General features: G+C 40.3%; 1 protein-coding gene across 1 annotated transcript in view; it reads left to right on the top strand.

The window, feature by feature from the left end:
- SLC26A3 (solute carrier family 26 member 3) overlaps positions 1-20,058 on the top strand; it is a 99,315-nt gene that overhangs the window by 48,073 nt on the left and 31,184 nt on the right. Inside the window, exons 10-15 of the mRNA XM_086967204.1 lie at positions 762-875; positions 2,722-2,799; positions 5,531-5,626; positions 7,516-7,622; positions 14,694-14,763; positions 14,854-14,946. Of these exons, the coding sequence (XP_086823330.1) occupies positions 762-875; positions 2,722-2,799; positions 5,531-5,626; positions 7,516-7,622; positions 14,694-14,763; positions 14,854-14,946 (558 nt within the window). The remainder of the gene's footprint in view (positions 1-761; positions 876-2,721; positions 2,800-5,530; positions 5,627-7,515; positions 7,623-14,693; positions 14,764-14,853; positions 14,947-20,058) is intronic.

The raw sequence follows: 20,058 nt of genomic DNA, 5'->3' as shown, positions 1-20,058 counted from the left end.
TGTGGACTGGAACACATCTGTCCTCAATACAAGAAAATGCACGGAAAAAGAACACAAATAAACTACTCTGGTACCCAAGAATCCAAATGATATGGGCTTTCCTCAATGCTAAAATGCATGGTTATGACAATATCATGTTAATATGCTATTATACAAATGCTGGAAATGCAGCATAGCTTAAAGGATTTTTTTTTCTCCATTCTTCATGTGTATGTTAAATGTAAGATGTTATTTTTTAATAAGGTGAACGTGCTCCTTCTGCTTCTGCATAAGGAACTGACCCTCAGGGCCTCTGTGTTGACAACCAGCCACCAGAGACACTTTGCCATAGGACCGCACTATATAAACTCACTGCTTAACTTTGCAAATGGTTGCAGGTGATAGCATGGCACTCATTTGTGAGGATTGAGATATATTTTTTTCTATCAAACTTTGGCTGAGAGCAAGCGAATGGCAGAAAAAGGAAGACAGGAAGAGGTGGAAAAAGTTAGGAAACAGTCACTATTGGGAAGTGTGGATGAAAAGAAAGCTGCACCATTCACATAAAGAGACAGGAAGAGTAGTGCTGTTAATGAATGAAGCATCCAGGTGTGTCTTCTACATCCCTGTCATTAGGCATCTCCCGCGGTGAGCTCCTACAAAAAAAACTTTAGGCCTGTGTTTTTTTTTCTTTCAGCTTAAGCACTGTGTAGTCTGTCTGATTATCAATTAGTATAATTGTTATTCTCTGTGTTGAGATATGTGCTTGATTTGAATTGCAGGAGCTGATAGCATTTGGGGTCAGCAACATATTCTGCGGGGGGTTCCGAGGATTTGCAGCAGCCACTTCGTTGTCTAGGTCAGCTGTGCAGGAGAGCACAGGCGGTAAATCACAGGTACGAAACACAACTTTTTTGTATAAATTGGTATATCCTTTCAGGGAAAGAAAACTCAAAAAGAATTGAAGCTTGAGGGGACAATTTATTGATAAAACTATTGACTGTAAACGCAAGGCAGAGAAAGATGGTTCCTTCAATTGTATGATGATACATTCTACAGACAGTGAAAACACTGAGGTGAGGTCCCCAATGGAAACTTGAATGCACAGAAGCCATTCCAAATCAACCACTCCATTTTGGGTGTCTTAAGATTAGGCAGGGCCTGGAAATGTATGCTTTAAGATGAAGGTGGCAGTAAGTGGGTGAATGATCGCCACAGCATGAGTGAAGGACCACCAACCAAGTGCAAAGGATGTTGCAATAAATGTAAGCTTCCACTGGAATAGAGTGACAGTTTCTCTGAAGCCTTGGGCCTTGTGGTGTTCCTAGACTTACTATGATATTGGTCATTCAGTTTACGGTATGTTCAATGTGAAGAATGCTTCCTAAGTAAACGCTCCTAGCACGTAACTGCTAATAAGTGGTCATAGCCTAGGCAAGATCCGAACTCCTTGTGTTTTTATCAAAGCATATGATCAGGATTTACGTGTCTAAATCATAAAAATTTGGAGGAAAGAAAAAACGTTCCCTTTGAAAATCAGGGTTTGATTAGTATTATATGAAAGAACAAGAGGTAACATTGACTTATTAACCTACTTCCCTCCCTAAACAATTTACAACAAGATGGGATAAGACAATGTATTCGGCTGTTGTGCTATATCACTCTACAAATCTCTTCAGGAGGAGGTTCGACGTTCTTGTAAAGCACAAAGGTGTGTCGGTGTGTCTGTGAGTCTTAGGCCCCGACTATACTCACGCTGATAATCCCATTAGAGGCACAAACTCCTATTAGTGACTAACATAAGTTAACATGTTGGGTGCAAATTGCTCCAGAGGCATGACTTTGGGCAGGTAATTTGTGGAAAGAAAACCCTGTTGTAAATTGCAGGGGCAAAGTGTGTTAAATGAAAGTTTGCACACCCCCGAAGAGCTGAATTCATTACCAGTTTGTACGTAGTTGCCCAGTCGATGTGTCAATGCTCAAAATCAGATGTTTTAGGACTACTGATTAATGCCAGGACTGTTTTCTAAACTACCATGCCAGTGAACCGTGTTTAGGTTGAAAATAGTAGGTGGCTAGATTGAAGACTGAGGAAGCGTGTTTGTAAGTGGCGGAGGTGTTTTTACCTACATTTTCTCATTGGGATATGAAGGAAGGTTTACACTGTATCAAAGCACCAAGAGGCACATGCTGACCACTCTTTTCAAGCATTTTGCACATGACCCCTCACAAGGATCCATTATATCACTGCAAGCCTTATTAGGAGTTTAGTGTCTTTGTAGGATACATCCTCGCGGGTAAATGTAAATACATCTTTGATTCATTGTATGCACTTGATGAAGACAACAGTTGGAAAGAGGCTTTGACTTTCTGAATTGTTCTATGGAAAGGCAGTACATCCTCAACCCATATCAATGGTATCAAACGGGGCACGTGAAGGTAAGAACGGTGGGGCGGGGGGAGTCAACAGACCAAATAGGGAAAATAAAATTAATAAATAAAACCACTTACCTTGCGCTCGGCGCATCGCTAAGTCGGCAAAGTGGCGAGCCCAAGGTAAATGGTTTTACTTATTTTTTATTTTCCCTATTCTGTTGCCTGTTGAACGCCCCACTACCCCATCACTCTTACCTGCACTGGCCACCGCAGAAACCGGGTAGTAGATATCAGTTGCATATCTAGGTAAAGAATATGATGCTGCATGAGAATCCACTTCTTGAAGGTAACTGTGTACTCTTTCAGATTGCAGGACTCATCTCAGCTCTAATCGTGATGATTGTCACTCTGGCCATCGGATTCCTCATTGCACCTTTACAAAAGGTACATTTTCTTTCATTTTTTCTTCAATATGTCTTTTCGTTACTTTCCTTCTGGATTGTTGTTTTCCCGCTTTGATGTTATTCAATGTGACATTCAATGAGGTTATATGACTTACTGAGCCGGTCCGTGTAGGTGCATAATTTGCCAACATTGTATATCAAAGGTCTCTCTAACTATTAACATATTAACTCCATCTGCAGCTCCTGGCACTGAAGTCAAACACAAGTATACTTTGGTAGGAAAACACTGGCAAGACTTTAAGCAAGCTTTCACAACCTCTAATCCTCTTTATTAGCAAGCTGATGTGTGCCAAGAGCTCTCTTCATTAGCCATACTCTCCTAAATTTGCCAGCATGCCTAAGTCAGGAGACTCAGCCAATCATCCCACAGAGAGAATGAAAGGAACACCCGAATCCAGCAAAACTACATTCATTAGTTGTATACAAAACAGAATCGAAAATTGCATTAAAAAAGAATCGCCTTGCTCACCAATTTCGATTGGATCAAATCTAGCAATCACAGTGGCCCCATACAAGTCTTGGGCTGTTACTGTTGTTAATTAGGGAATCCTAGTTTGGCACAAGTGACAAGAGAATCCATTTTTACAATATCATAAATATTTTCTTGTGGAGAACTGTGCTAGTAATAGCCCCTCGTGGAAATTTAAGGAACACTGTTTATCAGTCAGAAGTGCAGAGTGTTCAGTCTCAGTGACTGGGAAAGAGCCTGCTTCACTTAGTTTTTTTGGTTCTTGATTTTAAATTATACATTTATCACACCCTCTTCAATGGCTGGTTCGAGACTTTTTTTTTAAAATTTCAGATTTTTAACATGTCCGAGAGTATCTTTGCAGAAAGTCTCACATTCGTTGCGTTTTGTTACCAGAGTTGAAAGGGTGCTTCTAACAAAAATGTGTATTTTTCTCCGCTGGAACGTTTGAATTGTGAAGCATATTACATTTGTCAGTTTTCCATTACATGAATCCTTAATGGGCTATCAGTCAATATATTAGTGTTATTAAGTTACTCTAAAAATATATTCTAAAAACATATTGTTTGATTTAGTATCTTGTGGTAACTGAAAGGCCTGCAAATTGTGTAGGAGACTCTAAACACATAATAACATATACCAGCTGAATTTCAGACACCATACTATTCCAACAGTACAGGAAATCCATCGTGTGCATTCTACTCTTTAGGTAGAGTTTGCACCAGGAACTAGCATATTTTCAGTTACCACCAAACTGGAAATGAGGCCCAGAATATTATACATTCTGAACATTTTGAGAATTTGCATTTGTTCTACGAGGGAGTGGCTCCTTCGCCATGAAACAGACCTAAAACAGATTGTCTCGAGAGGGGGTTAATCTATAGGACAGCTAACATTGTCATTCAATTGACCTGGCTCCTTGGGTTTAATTCACAAAGAAAGTTGTAAATCTGCAACCACAAATCTACAACTGTGTGTCCATTGCGAGTTATGACTTTATGCAAATCACAAAATCTTTACAGGATTTGCCTGGAAACCTGCTTCAGTTGCCCCCTTCAAACAGTAAACAAGAAACACATTCTAAATTAATTTTTTTGCTTTGGTGGAAGTATTTCCTAAACATGTAATTGCACTATGTTACATTTAGGTCTAGTGGCAGCTTAGTTTCTTTTAATCTCTAGGACTTTAGTGGAGAATTCTGTTCATGACTATTGGGGTGTGATAACAATTAGTGGTAGCTATTCACTAAAATTTGATGCATGGAATTAGAAGCCACTGTGTTCCACTACAATAAACAAGCAAAGGCCTGCGTGGCCTTAGATAAAGTTGATTCATCTGAAAGCAATATGTTCAAAATTCATAAAATAAGATATGCACTCTCCTTTTGCCAAGGTCGCTGCTCTTTGTGCTACACAGCATCTTGCAACAGCTCTGCAGTGCTTTACTGAATCTTGCAACACCTCCGCTATACAGTAAGATCCTGTGTCATGGAGCGTGTTATTGTGGCCACACTGCACATGCCACTTATAGCACAGGGTCACATACACAACACACTACATTATTACTGATGCAATGGAAAATACACCATAGACTTTTCAAAATTACTTTTACATATTCACCTTTTTTAGGTTGAAACATGCGCAGCGCTCTAGTCCTTATTTTGCAGGATTTAGGACGTTTCAGAGCTGTTTATGCACTTTTCTCCTTCAGACACAGATTTTGATATCTGGTCTTTATTATCCAATTTTAAACTACTTTGTTAAATCGAAACATGGTAAAATTGATTTAAGGTTTTTGTACCCAAATTTGTATTTATAATACAAGATTATTCCCATGAAACGTTGTTCTATTGAGTAAAGTATTAAATTGCATATTGTCTTAGTATGTTTTTCTATCAATTAATATAGTTTAATGTAATAAACCTCAGTCTCCTTTAAAATCAATAATTCTCAAAGGCAAATACAGCACTGAACATATCTATGTTGTAGTTGTGCTTAAACGGTTCCAAAGTAGAACTGCATGTTGCTGCAGGATGTACTTTTGTATTTCAACAGTTTCTGAATAAATTGTTTTTTTTCCTTTAAATAATTGTCTAATATTAGCCAGTTGGGGGTTGCTGCCAGTATTTCACTAAAAGATACTTAGAGAGAAGGAATCACAAAAAATTGACTCAATTATTGGGTAATTAGTATTTCTTATCAACAGTATTTTGACAATGATAATGATTTCTCTCTATCCTTAGTCGGTGCTCTCTGCTTTGGTTCTGGTCAACTTGAAAGGGATGCTGATGCAATTCACCCAAGTTCCAATTTTATGGCGAAAGGACCGAGTTGACTGCGTGAGTAGCTTTTAGGTTTGCCCTACTACATTGCTTCATGTTACTTTCGCTCTAGTTTACCAGCTACCCTTGATTCTTGCCAGCTTAAAGTCAGGCATTCTGACCTAAGTATCAACCATCCCAGGAAAATTATAATGGCTTTTTAGGTGTGAATATACCAGTCCCCCCCCCCCCCGTCCCCCCATGCCCCCACTGAGCAAAAACAATCCAAAATAGCGCCTGTTTTCAATGGTAATTTTATGAAATCATTTTACGGCTTGTCATTGGCGGTGTTGTTGTACCTCCCTACCACTGAAAACACTTCCACGACTTCCCATACATAGATACACACATCTCTTTAACAGCACTGTGCAAGGTCCATTGAGCTATTTATTGCACTGCCCGCCATTAAAAAAAAACCGAGAAATTATACACCTCCTGGGACGTTACTCTCTATGGATCAGGATCAGTTAGAGATTATACAGTCATCAGTGGCGTAGCAGGAGGGGTGGGGTGGCAGCGCACGTTTTGGGGGCAGCAAACGCAGGAATCACCAGCACCCCCGCTCCCACTCTTACATGTGGTCGGATTGGGGCGGCAAACTTAAGGACCACCACGGGCAGCCAAGGGTCTAGCTACACCAATGGCAGTCATGCCTTTTCCATCCTGGCACTACCTCTTTGATATTTGTACCCTCCTGACATTGAGGAGCATCCATCAGCTGTTTACATTTTGAAGTTTGTAGTCCGGAGTAGGGAATTCTGGCCTACTAGAATTTCATAGCCAAAAGATCAAGGAACAAAATATCAAGGCAGTTAGTGCATGTTGCACTTAAAGCACAGATGTACTATTCTTGACTCCATATCTATGTTCAATAAAAACATATATATTGTTAGGTCTCCAGATATCTTGATTAGTTCTTAATTTGTTCAGATGCATAGTTTTTCATTCTTAGTGCTAAGAAAACCCTTGTAGAAATTACCTTTAACATGAAGACTTTGTCAGAATACAGATATCTAAGTGGACCAAAAGGTGTAATTTTGGTGGACTGGTGCATTCTAGCTGTATATCTTTATACTAGATCGCACATCTATTTTGCATAATTTATTCTTCTTCTAAGTTTCCAAGCGGTTTGATTTCACATGTACTGAGGGAGAAAACCCTGAAAGAAACAGTTGCTGGGTAGAGTGTTCATAGGGTGTTCGTGCGTGGGGTTTGGGGAGACCTTGGATTGGATGCCTTTTGTACAGGGTATGTAGTATTATATTTAGGTGGGGAGAATGTCCACTGACACCTTCTGTTAAAGATTTATCCAGTCCCCCATAAGTGTAGTTATTTGCCTATGGGTACTACCATTAAGGGCATTTATGCATGTTTCCTTTAACAAATGTATTCATAAGGACCGCTGCCCCCTCACCCCTGGACTAACCCTACAGAGACTGACCTCTGTATGTCTGTAATGAGGGCACTCTGGGAGGCCTTTTGCCTTTACTTTTCCTGTGTGGTACTCCATAAAGTGCTCTTAATATGACAGCATTCTCCCGGTTATGTCATTGTATTCCTTCTGGCTAACTCTGGCTACCTGCCATAACAGGTATAGGCTAAGAGAACTAAGATAGGAAAAAAGCAACACACTGGTCACTTATGCACAACTTCAAAACCCTTCCCATACAGACCAACCTTCAACTCAACCCTCATCCCACCGAATTCTCTGGCAAGATCCAGAATGCTACCTGTCAGCTAATGCACTTAAAAGCTTCATGGGGGGGGGAGGGGGGGCTATGAAGTGCAATATAAATACCATTATAATTTCATTTACAAATTGTTCTAGCAAGTTGAAGTGTAGTGACTGTAGATTGTATGTTGTCTTCATGTGGTGTAAGTGGTGACGTTATATGCTTTTTCCGCAGATTGTGTGGGTTGTGACCTGTATTGCTGCAATTCTACTTGGCCTTGATCTAGGACTTGCAGCGGGGGTAGGATTTGAGCTCCTGACTGTCGTGTTCCGCGCACAATTGTAAGTCAATATGCACCATGGTCACTCCATATTTTCACAATGCCTATTTGCACCTCAACCATGTCAGTGCCTTTAAGAAGTCTCACTGTAGTGGAATATAAATTCCAAAAGCTAGGAATAGCCCATTTTCATTAACAGTATGCTGATACTGCTTTTTAGCAAAGTGAAAAGAGTTCAAGATTACATTAAAAACGTCCTTTCTTTCTACATTTAGTCCCGCAAAATTTAGAGTCACAACCATTTAACTTACACAACTCTTACTTACTACAACAATATGCATTCAACCTTTATTGCCTCTTTTTCTATCTTTTCTTCTTAGTTAATAGAGTATTTTGACTACATAGGCAGCCACACTGTTGCATGGACATCTATAGGGAGGATCCAGCCGTACCAGCTGCTACACCGGTTTTGTACTTTGTTGACCTTGACACCACCCTAACATCTCCTGCTCTCAGTGGTCTTGAAGGAAGAGAAAGAGTCTAGGAGACCTCTTTGGGATGACTCGAAAAGTCATCTTTGCTTTCTGTAATTTTAATACCTTGCCTTTTCCCGTAGACTACCAACTAAAAACATGAGGCTTTTGAGGGTTGAAGGGTGGGAGAAGAAATTAATACATTGGGTTTAGAAGAGTGTGTGATACCGCTTCCACCACCTTGGTATTGAGGTGAAGTGACGTGTGTTAATCCATTCACATGCATTAGAGGCAAACAGGTAGCATCAGTGTTAAGTAAACCCTTATTTTATCTTCATCTACAGCGTTTGCATGCACAGCTAAGCTCCTTTATGTGTATTCATGGAATATAGCTGACACCACAGTACAAGCAAAAGGGAGGGAAATGATAACATTCCTTGTCTAACATTTCTGGAGTCTTTCTACTATTTAGAAGTTTAAATATTTAAATTTCCAACAAACTTAAAGTAAGAGATGCCGTTGACAAAAAAAAATAGGTGTGGTGGCAGGTGGTGCTATTCACCTTACTTACTTTTAAAAAATTTTATTAAGAGAGAAAAATAGTAGGATGAGCAGCCAATGGACAGTGGGGGTTATTAGAGTCCCTGCCAGGGCTAAGGACTACAATGGGATACCGGGAAGACGTTATAAAGTAACGGCTGATGGTTTAAGAGTACTTCGGAATTTCCTTTCCTGAAAGTCATAATTTAAACAAAACAATTTTGGGATTTCTTCCAGTTCCAGGCTCATTTTGTTGGAGGTTTCTTAACTTTTCTCGAACTTACAAAAGTCCAAAAAAGGTTGGACCTAATGCAAAATAACTTGTTTAATATAATATAGGCAAAACTGCTCTTGATCACTGCAAACTCACAACTGATCATTGGAGGGTCTTTAATCTAATACTTGACCTTAAGCGAGCTAGCAAGGTTCACAAATCATGGCCACAGAGACAAGTTTGTTCATAAAGGCATTTGCACACCTAAGTTGGACTTAAGTGCGAAAAAGTCTTATGTTACAAGTGTAAACTAATATATTGTATTGTCAGGGCAAGTCTTTACATTGGCAATGGGATGCATTCACCAGTAATCTTGCACTGTTGTGGCATAACATTACATGTAACTCAGTCTGTTCAGATGGGTAATGGGTTTGCATTCCAAGTCGAAGATACCGAAGAAAGTTGGTGAACAACCACAAACCTGTGAGTTTGTGTCTTCACAAAGCCTTGTAAGGCATGTTCCAGGCCAGCCCTAGATGTGGTTGGGGATTTACTCCTGTCAGGTGCAAGAGAATTTGTATCCAGAGCAGCAATAAGATAGTTTAGAATAAATGGGAAAGGGTTTCTCCACAATGATAAATGGTATTCCTGGACACAATAAAGTTTTACATTTACATTTTTGGCACATTTACATATGTGTAAATCTATACAGGCGCAAATGGTATGGCACGAGAGAAACATGCAATTCACAAAATAATTACACATCTAATCCTAAGAATTTGTGGTTCTTCCAGGTTTCTAGGAAGCATTGTGGAATCCTTTGTAAATTTCATTGTGATCAGAAATGTATTTCAAATATATTAGTAATCCTACAGGACTAAATTTCCCACTAATTTTTGCGAATCAGGCTCATATACCATAAAGCTCTCTGGAGACGAAAGAAAACCATATGTTGGCCATGGATTGACTTTTAACTAATTTCCTCATTAGGTTTTCCCCTCTGATTACTAACGTGTCAATAATTTACATTAAGACCAAACATAATCTCTAGTTATCAAACTGATCTTCATCTTGGATTATGCTTTCCATCAGATCCTTCATTGAACATTAAGAACCGCCTTAAAATCCAGAAAATGGCGACTATGATCTGAAGCTTGGAAAACCCAAACAATTTCTTCAATATAAATTCCGACCAGAGCTTAATTTTGCAGAAAACTGATCTAAAGGTGTTCAGGAAATCCTTTTTAGGAACCTATTAAAGCCCTTAAAATTCATGCCATTAGGTACAAACATGTTATCAAATTCTTATGAGGTGCTCATTCATCAGGTCACGTTCTTGCAAATTCTCTCAAAGTTAAAAAAGCTCAACAGAGCTTTGCTTCACTACAATAAAAACACACTAACATTGTAACCTTTGACATTTTTAGCTAGACTAATATGAGAAAAACAGTGGTGATAAATAATATCCCCATTGGTATAATCAAAACTAAAGACAATTAATATAAACCGGTAAAGTGTTATTCTCCCAACTATATTAACGCAGGTAGGCAGGCATAGTTTAATTCTGGGAGGTCTCAACTCTAAAAAAATCTCCCACTCTAATGAACTTCCATATTGTTTCTTCAAAAATATTCAGATCAAAACTGCTTGCCAACTTTAGAGCACTACTATAAGAATTTGTTGAACAATAGCACAACATATACCACTCCTCATCAATTGTGGTGGTTCTAAAACAATTTAACGATTTAAATCTCTGCCTTCTTTCTACAAAAGTCTAACTGCAAAGAATTGTTGGATATTCAAAATAAGGTCGGAGTTTGATATTGTAGTCATTTTAGCATGTTTTATGGGTATTCACTTTACATTTATTTTAATGTGTCTATGTGTGCAAGCCTTTCTGATTGTCGCCCCAGACAATATTTTTCTGGATCAAAGGATTCCAGTTGTATGCGAATTTTAGTGGCTTTTATTGCTGACAATGCATTTTCTGAAATTATTATTTTTTGTTTTAATTATTACAGCTTTTTTGAGATGTGTGGTTTGTATTACCTAAAAGGCATGAGAGCAAACTAATACTATATACCGATACTGGCTGCAAAATATAAGCAAAAACCACATCCGACTCATTAATTCATCCACACCAGCAGGTTTCCACGATTACTTGGAAACATCATTGGCCATGCCAAACCTTCCCCACACCTCCCTACAACTATTTCTCTTGGCTGTGTACAACACATCTTGGCCTGTTCTTCACTCAGTGATGGAAATATTCAATCATACCCTTAAGTTTATCAGCAGTGCAATGGCTATTTATAATCCTCCAAAAGCAACCATCACAGCACAACAAATGGTTTCTCTTCTGCCTCATTCAGAATACATCAGAGTATACAGCAAGGTTTACTGCAAAATAGAATAATTTTACACTTATCCTGGGAGCCAACATGGCTACATATTTGCTGCTTAATGCGATTACATCATCTTTGTCTCAAACGTTGAAACTTCTCTTGCAGACATTTTATTCACAACAGGCTTCTCTCTGGTTTTAGATTACACTCATAATAAAGCCAAATCCATATACAAACCATCAAACATACACTGAAAAAACATGTGATTGAGGACTCAAGTATATGTTGGCAACTAAGCTCCTGAAATACATGACTGTCTTATATGAATGAAGTGTAGGAAACTGTATTAAATGCCTTTTATTATATTAATAGGATAGACTTTCTAATACATAAATGGTCTCCAATATATCTACACGGAGGGCAAGGAAGAAGTCAGCAAAAAAGCTACTGCTACAAAAAATTATAAATTAAATATGCTATAACAAAGACTTCATCAGAGTTCTTCCAAAACCCTAGCCATTGTATATCAAAAATCTGAATAGGCAAACATTATGGATGGATCGGACAATTTAACTTTGAAACCGATTAGCTTTCTAGGGGTTTCAAAGCTGAAATTGGTTTATAACCACACCTTCCTTTGACAACATACCTCTTTGGCTGGGTCTAGAAAGACTATTGGCAGCTCCTTTTACCCTACAATCTTGCTTCTGCTAAGAAAAAAGCAGGCATTTTTTTCTAGTACTAAACCACAAAATTGAGGTTTTGCTCCATGGGCCCACGAATTCAAAACAACTGCATCCCCTTATGTTATGGTCAGGATCCAGAGCACACTATGCATAATTAAATATTGATCATGTGTACAAATATTCATTCCTTAGGGATAGATCAGCAAAAAATGTTTTTTTCAAAAGGTTTTTATTAATCGATCGAGAAACGTGGTCGGGGAACCGGTGATAGTTCCAACCCGGTCCTTATCGGGTGGTGTATTTATGTGGAAGAATACAGCACCAGTCGGTATGTCCGGTTGCCGTCAGCGAGTTGCTTAACTGTCAGGTTTAACAGCTTGAAATTGTCAATTAGCGGTATTCAGGCCGTGTTCAGCCCGTGAAGCTTCGTTCAGCTTCAGTATCGGTCACCAAGTGCGGGAACCCGGGTTGGAACTATCACCGGTTCCCCGACCACGTTTCTCGATCGATCAGATCAGCCCTGAAGATTCACAGCCACATGCTGTGATGAAACACGTGTAGGCTTTAGTAACAAAGACAGTGATTCCCAAGGGGTGAACACTGATGTTAATAAAAACCTTTTGAAAAAAACACTTTTTGCTGATCTATCCCTAAGGAATGAATATTTGTACACATGATCAATATTTAATTATGCATAGTGTGCTCTGGATCCTGACCATATCATAAATAATATAGAGGTTTTGTACCTCTTTTTATCACAGAGGTTAAGGTTTTCCTCTGTCCAAGAAGCACCTACTTCAATACCAAGTTAATCAAATACTTTACTGTGATAAGTTGAGCGCCAAAAACTCCTGAACACTTAAAAAACCTATTCTTAGATTACTCATGCATCCCCTTATGTTATCACAAAAGACAGGAAATGAATTAACAGAGTACCTCTGAATTGGCAGATTGAAAGAATGCAGAAATAACTTTACTTAAGGAGCTTTGAATTGTCCACATTTTCTCTCCGTTGGCCATATGTAACCCTGTTATAATTTGCATTGTATTGAGTTTCCTAACTTCCTTAAACTAAAAAAACCACATGGAAGCAGTGTCTCTGGAATGTACAAGTAATTAATAACCCAATTGTAATGTAGGTCTTCATGACTCCTCACCATTATCTGACTCAAAGGTCTGGTAGGAGAAAATTATAGTTCAAACTGAAGATAACCTGGATAGCCCAATCAAGATTCTTCATTTGCCATAAAATCCTATGAACACACTATAGAATCCATAAGGCTGCTTTATTGAGGCAATGTAAATGTTTGCAATGCAGAAAGACAGAGGGAACAATTATGATGTGTCGGTGGGTCAATTTATTGCCTTGCAACTATTGTATGTGGAGTACTATTGTAATCATGCTAAATAGAAATCTGAAAGTGCCTAAAGGGTTATTTGTTTTATTTTCTCTATGAAAATGGTGCATTATCCAGCTAAGCAATGCATACTGTCGAACACACAATGGAACTACTCCTCCAGCATTCCATTCCATACATTAACAGCACTATTGAGGTTCAGAGTGTGCCTCAACCACAGTGACAAACCTATTGCCAGAGACTTGATTGACTGACCCCATTTAGATCCAACAAACCTAGCACATGCGGATGGTTGGTCAGTTGTGTACCTATGCCTTGAAGTGCTTGAAGGAAGCACTACATACTTCACCTAGGGAACTTGAAACTGTCAAGCTCCTTCGTAACCCTTGCAAGCAGGCTCATGTTGGTAGGAAGAAGACTCTTCAGCATGAGGCCTGGACAACATTACTCCAGGCTGCTGAAACAGAGGATTCCACATTTTCTGGAGTATAGTCAATGCTCCCCCCACTTCTGAAAAATGATAATTTTTCAGAGCTTAGTTCCTATGCGAGTAATGGGTGGGCCACTCAGCTGGAATTTTTGGCTCAAACCAACCAGCTGGCTTGACGATTAAAGGGGTAGAGGCTCCGCCTACTCACTTAGTCCCCCTAGGTATCGTGCTAGAGGCGGTTTTGCTTGCTTTACAACAAAGCATAGTTGGGAAAGCTCCTGGCCCAGATGGGGTAGCTGCTGACGTAAGGAGTTATTATATGAAACCAGTCCCCTTGGCACTGCATTAGTTTTTAAATCCGCATTGAGTAATTTACTTGCCCTCCAAGACCCTCATGTTCGCTTTAATGTTGAATTTTATATGAAAGGGGCCATTAATCTTAGGAAAAATATGGCGTGCTAGCTTTGACCCAGAAGAATTGTTATTTTACCTCTTTTGTTTTGTTTTTAAATTGTGAGCTTCTTTTTTTATACTGTATTTTTATATAGTTGCATATACTTTTATGGCTGTTTTATCGGCTGAATAAAGAATAAATTGAATTGACTGTTCCCTGCTTTTACCCCACTCACTTATTTCTCATTCTTAGGTCCAATGTCTATTTAAACTTTATCACAACTTGATCCACTTTTCAATCCAGTCATGAGCCCAGACCACATATGGACTAGCAGCAACAAATTGCTGAGAGCTTACCTCCTCTCTTGTTCTTTGTCTTTAATGCATTTCTTATAAAAGCATACATGGAATCACACAGATCCAACACCTAAGCTTATCACTCTTCAAATAAATAGAAATCCTAAACATAAAAATGCCCCAAGTATGACAGAGGAAAACTGGACAAAACAGTCCATTTAGGGGAAGAATTATTTGTCCTCACCCTCCTCTTCTAAAATATTTTGTGCATTCGATTAATTGATTGCATTCATCTCACCATCTCCTGTCTTCCCTCTCTGGCGTTATCTTACCTATTGCCGTAGGCGCTTTATTAACATTTACAAAATAATTACATTGTCTGTTTTCTGTTCACAGCCCCAAATTCACTCTACTGGCTAATGTTGGAGGGAACAACATCTATAAAAATAGGAAGGACTTCGCTGAGGTAAATAATCAATATGCTGCATACTGCATGCTAGTGGAATCAAGCAGGAATAGGACTTAATGCAAATATACAATGTTTTCTTTTCTTCAGATTTATGAGACAGAAGGCGTTAAGATCTTCAGGTGCCCAGCCCCAGTGTTTTTTGCCAATATTGATTTATTCAGAAGCAAGCTTGTTGCTGCAGTAAGTTCTTCCTTTAAGATGGTTTTCGGCAAAACTGATTCAAAAACATTGACATTTACTAAGGAACTGTTGTATGTAATGAGTAACTGGGGTATTATAAAAACAAATATGCTATTCTATTGAACACCTACATGCCGATCCCTATTGTGCAGTTAGCTGATGTATATCAGTCTTTCTCTCTCTCTAACTATATATATTTAAAATACACTGAAATATTTATGATTTGAACCAGCCAGAGAACTATTGGAATTCTATGTTTTATTTATAGATTACTCTGTACCTTAACCATAGTTTGCACATGTCAATTGGATATCAAAGTGTTTTGGCCTCTGAAATTGACAATTTTATGTGACATTTATAGTTGGGTTCCTAATTGCACTTTAGCATATTTGCACAATACAATATATCAGGCCAATGTATTATGACTATGTGAAACTCAATAACTATTAATATAGCCTTGAGCTCTGATGGCCATTGTTAAAAGCCCCTAAGGAGGGCTCTAAGGCTATTATAACATTCCACCCCTAGAGGGCAGAATGTTCTAATTAGTGAAGCGAAGACCTCATGCAGCCCTCCTCCCTTAAAAGAAAAAAAAGAAAACTCGCCGGTGACCATGCCCCATTCACCATCACATTGCAAACGTACCTCCTGGCGTACTGCCGATTGGGGGATTTAGTCTCCTTGGGTCCAGAAAGTCCTTGATGGGGGCCAACAAGCCCTCCTGTTGCCTCCAGTAAGTCCCGCTCAGTGGGATTGCTCAGAGGTCTTCGGAGGTCAAGCCTCCTTTCTCCACCACTCTGCAAACACGCCTCTTGGCACACTGCTAGGAGGGGAATGAATTCCACTTTACTCCTGAGGAACTCAGGACTAAAGTGGACTTCTTCCCTTAACAAGTAGTGCACCAGAAGGGGCATTTTTAGAGTGGTGGAGAAAGGGGGCGTGGCCGCTCACAACCTCTTAGTAATCCAGCTGTGAGAGACTTACTAGAGGTAACAGAAGGGGTAGTTGGCCCCAAGGACCCTCAAGAGCCAAGGGGATTTCATCCCCCTACTAGATGTGTGCCAGGAGGTGCGTTTGCAGAGTGGTGGAGAAAGGGGGCATGACTTCTTATAATCTCCCAATCCTGCTGTGTGAGGTAACAGGAGGTAACAGGAGGGGTAGTTGGCCCCCAAAGATGTTCTTGTGAGGCTAACTACCCCTTCTGTTACCTCCAGTAAGTTCCATTCTGTGGGATGGCTGGGAGGACTTTGAAGGCCAAGCCCTCTTTCTCTACCACCCTGCAAACAATATGTAAATTGATATTTGTATAGCGCACTACTCACCCGCAAGGGTCTCAAGTGGATTGTACGAATACCGCTGTGGAACCCATCCTGGCTTTCCCTGTGAGGTGTCCACTCCTGGGCACCCCCAAGGTGGAGGCCAGGCATCCTTGGCTTTGTGGGGGCCGTTGTGGAGATTAAGGAAGCTTTTGCCCTTAGTTGCAGAGTGGGACTCCATGATTGGAATAGGCCCTGAGGCGAGAATTATCAGGTCCGTGGAATTTTTGAGCCCAAGACCCGCCGAGGCGGGGAATTGAACCCTGGCCCCGGGCTAGACCTCTGCATTAGGGTCTGCCGCTCTAACCATTGAGCCACACTTCTCCACACTACTGCATGGCGGATGGGGTCCACTTTACTGCTGAAGGACCCTGAGGGCCAATACGTCCTCCTGCTACCTCCTGTAAATCTTATACCACAGGATTTTTTAGAGCTGGTCGCAGGCCCGCCCCCTTTCTCCACCACTCTGGAAATGCGATTACTACTTCAAAACCCTGGAAATTCACTGAAAAAAGAAAGGTCACAGGGACATTATAGTTTGCAGTTAGCATTTAAAAAACCTTGGAAATTCAAAGAATAAAACCAAAGGTTACAGGGATGTTATAGTTGGGAAATGGAATTAAAAAAAAAACTTAGAAATTCACTGAAAAAAACAAAGGTTACAGGTACTTTATACTTAGGCTCAAGTTACACTCATACAAAACCAGTGCAATTCAGCAGTTATATTTAGCTGAGCCAACTATGACTCGTGACCCCCCAATGCACTGCTTATGACCTCACATATTATATCACTCATGATGTAGTTACATTACAAATTGATGACATAATCCACAGAATCACTAACCCACCCACTCACATCCCCATAGAACATTTCCTATGCCCACTCCCACACAACTATTCACAGACTCATACCAATACTTACACACCCACTCACTGATTCATAGATTTACATAAACATCCACTCACTTACTAAAACAGCTACTGACATACCCACCCAAACAGCCACTCACACACTGAGATAGTTGTCCATGGAACTACTCACACATCTATTCACTCATTAATACAGCCAAACACACAGCCACTTACTTACACATAGAGTTACACACACTCATTTACTCATACATATACTAACACACACTCACTCACCTCTACAGTCAGTGATACAAGTATACATGCACCCATACAGCCACTCACATTCACTCACTCACCCATAGTTACTTATATACCTCATCACTCACCTAGACTGCCTTTCACATACCCAGAGACTCACCCATATACCACTGACACATCCATTCACTCACCCACACAGCCAAACACATACCCACTCACCCATACAGCTCCTTCCATACTCACTCACCCATACAGCCCCTCACACACATACTCACTAACCCATGCAGCCACTGACTCACCCATTCTCTCATTCATACAGGTAGTCACACAAGCCCTCATCTACCCCAGAGACACTCAGATACCCATAGAAGTACTCAGACAACCAATCACTCACCCATACAGCCACTCACACACCCACATAGCCACTTATAGACCAATTGACAGATTGATACAGGCATTCACACAACCAGTCACTCACTCACACATTTACTGAGACAACTAATCACTCACTAATACAGTCAGTCACATACCTACTGAATCATCCATACAGGCACTCATACACCCACTGATTCACACCTTGGTATATATATTTAACACTGATGTCACTGACTATGTCATGAGTGATGTAATATGTGAAGTCATAAGCAGTGCATTGAGGGTACAGGAGTTATAGTTAGCCCAGATAACTAAATCTGCTAAATTTCACTTGTTTTGTACTAGTGAAACTTGAACCTAACTATAACGTCCCCATAACCTTTGTTTTTTTCAGTAAATTTCTACTTTAAAAAAAAAAACAATTTTGTAACTATAACGTCCCTGTAACCTTTGTTTTTTCAGTGAATATAGATATGTATGTTACACACACATATAGATATAGTAATTGAAAAAGTGATGTTATAGTCAGGTGAACATGTCAGTTGAAATTTTACAGTTTAAACTCAGAAACCTACTTACATTCAACAGTTATATATAGTTTAATTAGCTTACTAGAATTTTCTGGCCCCAGTACGCCTGGTGCTGGGATGAATTATGTCATTTCAGATGTTATCAGTGTTGTTAACAATGATGTCATTGAACACGTCGTACATGATGAAATGTGTGAGGCCTGAAACAAAGTATGATGGAGCACAAGTTCTAGTAATCTCAGTAAATGATAACTGGTAAATTTTAGGTTTTTTTTGTTTCAAATATTACATTCTGACATTTTTACCTTAGTATAACATCACTTTAACTTTTGTCTTTCCAGTGAATTTCCATTTTTTTTTATTGTCAAGATTATTACCATACCTAACTAACTTTAACTTAACCTTTGTTTTTTTCAGTGAATTCCTAGTTTATTTTAATTTAATTTAATTTAAAAAGTATTTGTTGAGCGCAACGTTCACCATGCGGTTTCTTGGCGCTATGGAGGCAAACTTTAGCAGTGACACAAACAAGACTAGAGATGACAGGGAGGGGAAGGAATTACATTGGGAAAGCTTGGGTAAAAAGAAAAGTCTTGAGCTCTTTTCGGAAGGCAGGGTAGTGAGTAGCCGAACGTAAATGGTCAGGAAGGGAGTTCCAAAAGGAGGGTGCCAAAACAGAAAAATTGGATCCACCCCATTTCTTACGTCTGTATCTGGGGACTTGTAGGAGTGATTGGGTAGATGACCGCAACTCGCGAACAGGGGTGTATTCTTTGAGTAAAGAGGAAATGAAGGCCGGAGCAGTCCCTTGGCGTGCCTGGAAGACCATGCAGCCAGTCTTAAATAAGGTTCGCTCCTTTACAGGCAGCCAGTGCAGTGCTTTCAGCAGGGGGGTGGAATGATGGAAACGAGAAAGTCCGTGGATCAATCTGGCCGCCTGGTTTTGAACCAGCTGGAGCTTCTGGAGACTGTAAGCCGGGATGCCGTTGTAGAGGGCATTGGCGTAGTCCAGCCGGGAAACAACCAGGGCGGACATGATTAACCTGAGGGCAGAAGGAGAAAAGAAACGGGAGACAGAGCGGATGGTGCGGAGAACAAGAAAGCAAGAAGATACAACAGAACTGATTTGTGAGTGGAGGTTGAGATGGTTATTAAGTTTGATACCCAGGGTTTTAACTGAGGAAGAGGGTGTGGGAGGGGGTCCCAAAGAGGAGGGCCAGAAAAGGGAGTTCCAGGGACTGGATGAACCACCTGTAAGGACCAACTCTGTTTTATCAGGATTCAACTTCAGATGATTGTGGTTCATCCAGTCCCTGATAAAAATCATAATAGACTGAAAGTTAGAAATAGAATGAGGAGAAGAGGAAAGGTTGAAGATAAGCTGGAGGTCATCTGCGTAGTTAAACACAGTGACCTCCAGCTGTTGAAGGGCAAAAATCAAAGGATAGATGTAGAGATTGAATAGGAGAGGAGAAAGGGAAGAGCCCTGAGGGACACCACAAGTGAGTTGGAGTTGAGTGGCCGAGAAATCCCCCAGCCGAACCGCCTGGGTACGGTCCCTCAGGAAGGACGCTAACCACACCAGGGCTGGGCCCTCGACCCCCGCCGCTCCGACACGGGACAGTAGGATGGTATGGTCAACCGTGTCGAAGGCGGCGGAGAGGTCGAGGAGCACCAAGGCCTGGTTGTTGTCATGGTCCATGCCCTCCCTGAGATGGTTCAGGACCGACACCACGACGGACTCGGTGGAGTGCCTAGGCCGAAAGCCCGCCTGGCTGGAC

This window comes from Lissotriton vulgaris, chromosome 1_1 (genome assembly GCF_964263255.1).
Source record: "Lissotriton vulgaris chromosome 1_1, aLisVul1.2, whole genome shotgun sequence".
In the NCBI taxonomy this organism is placed as follows: domain Eukaryota; kingdom Metazoa; phylum Chordata; class Amphibia; order Caudata; family Salamandridae; genus Lissotriton; species Lissotriton vulgaris.
Note: the sequence above shows the minus strand (reverse complement) of the source record. Positions and strands in the feature narration are given on the sequence as shown.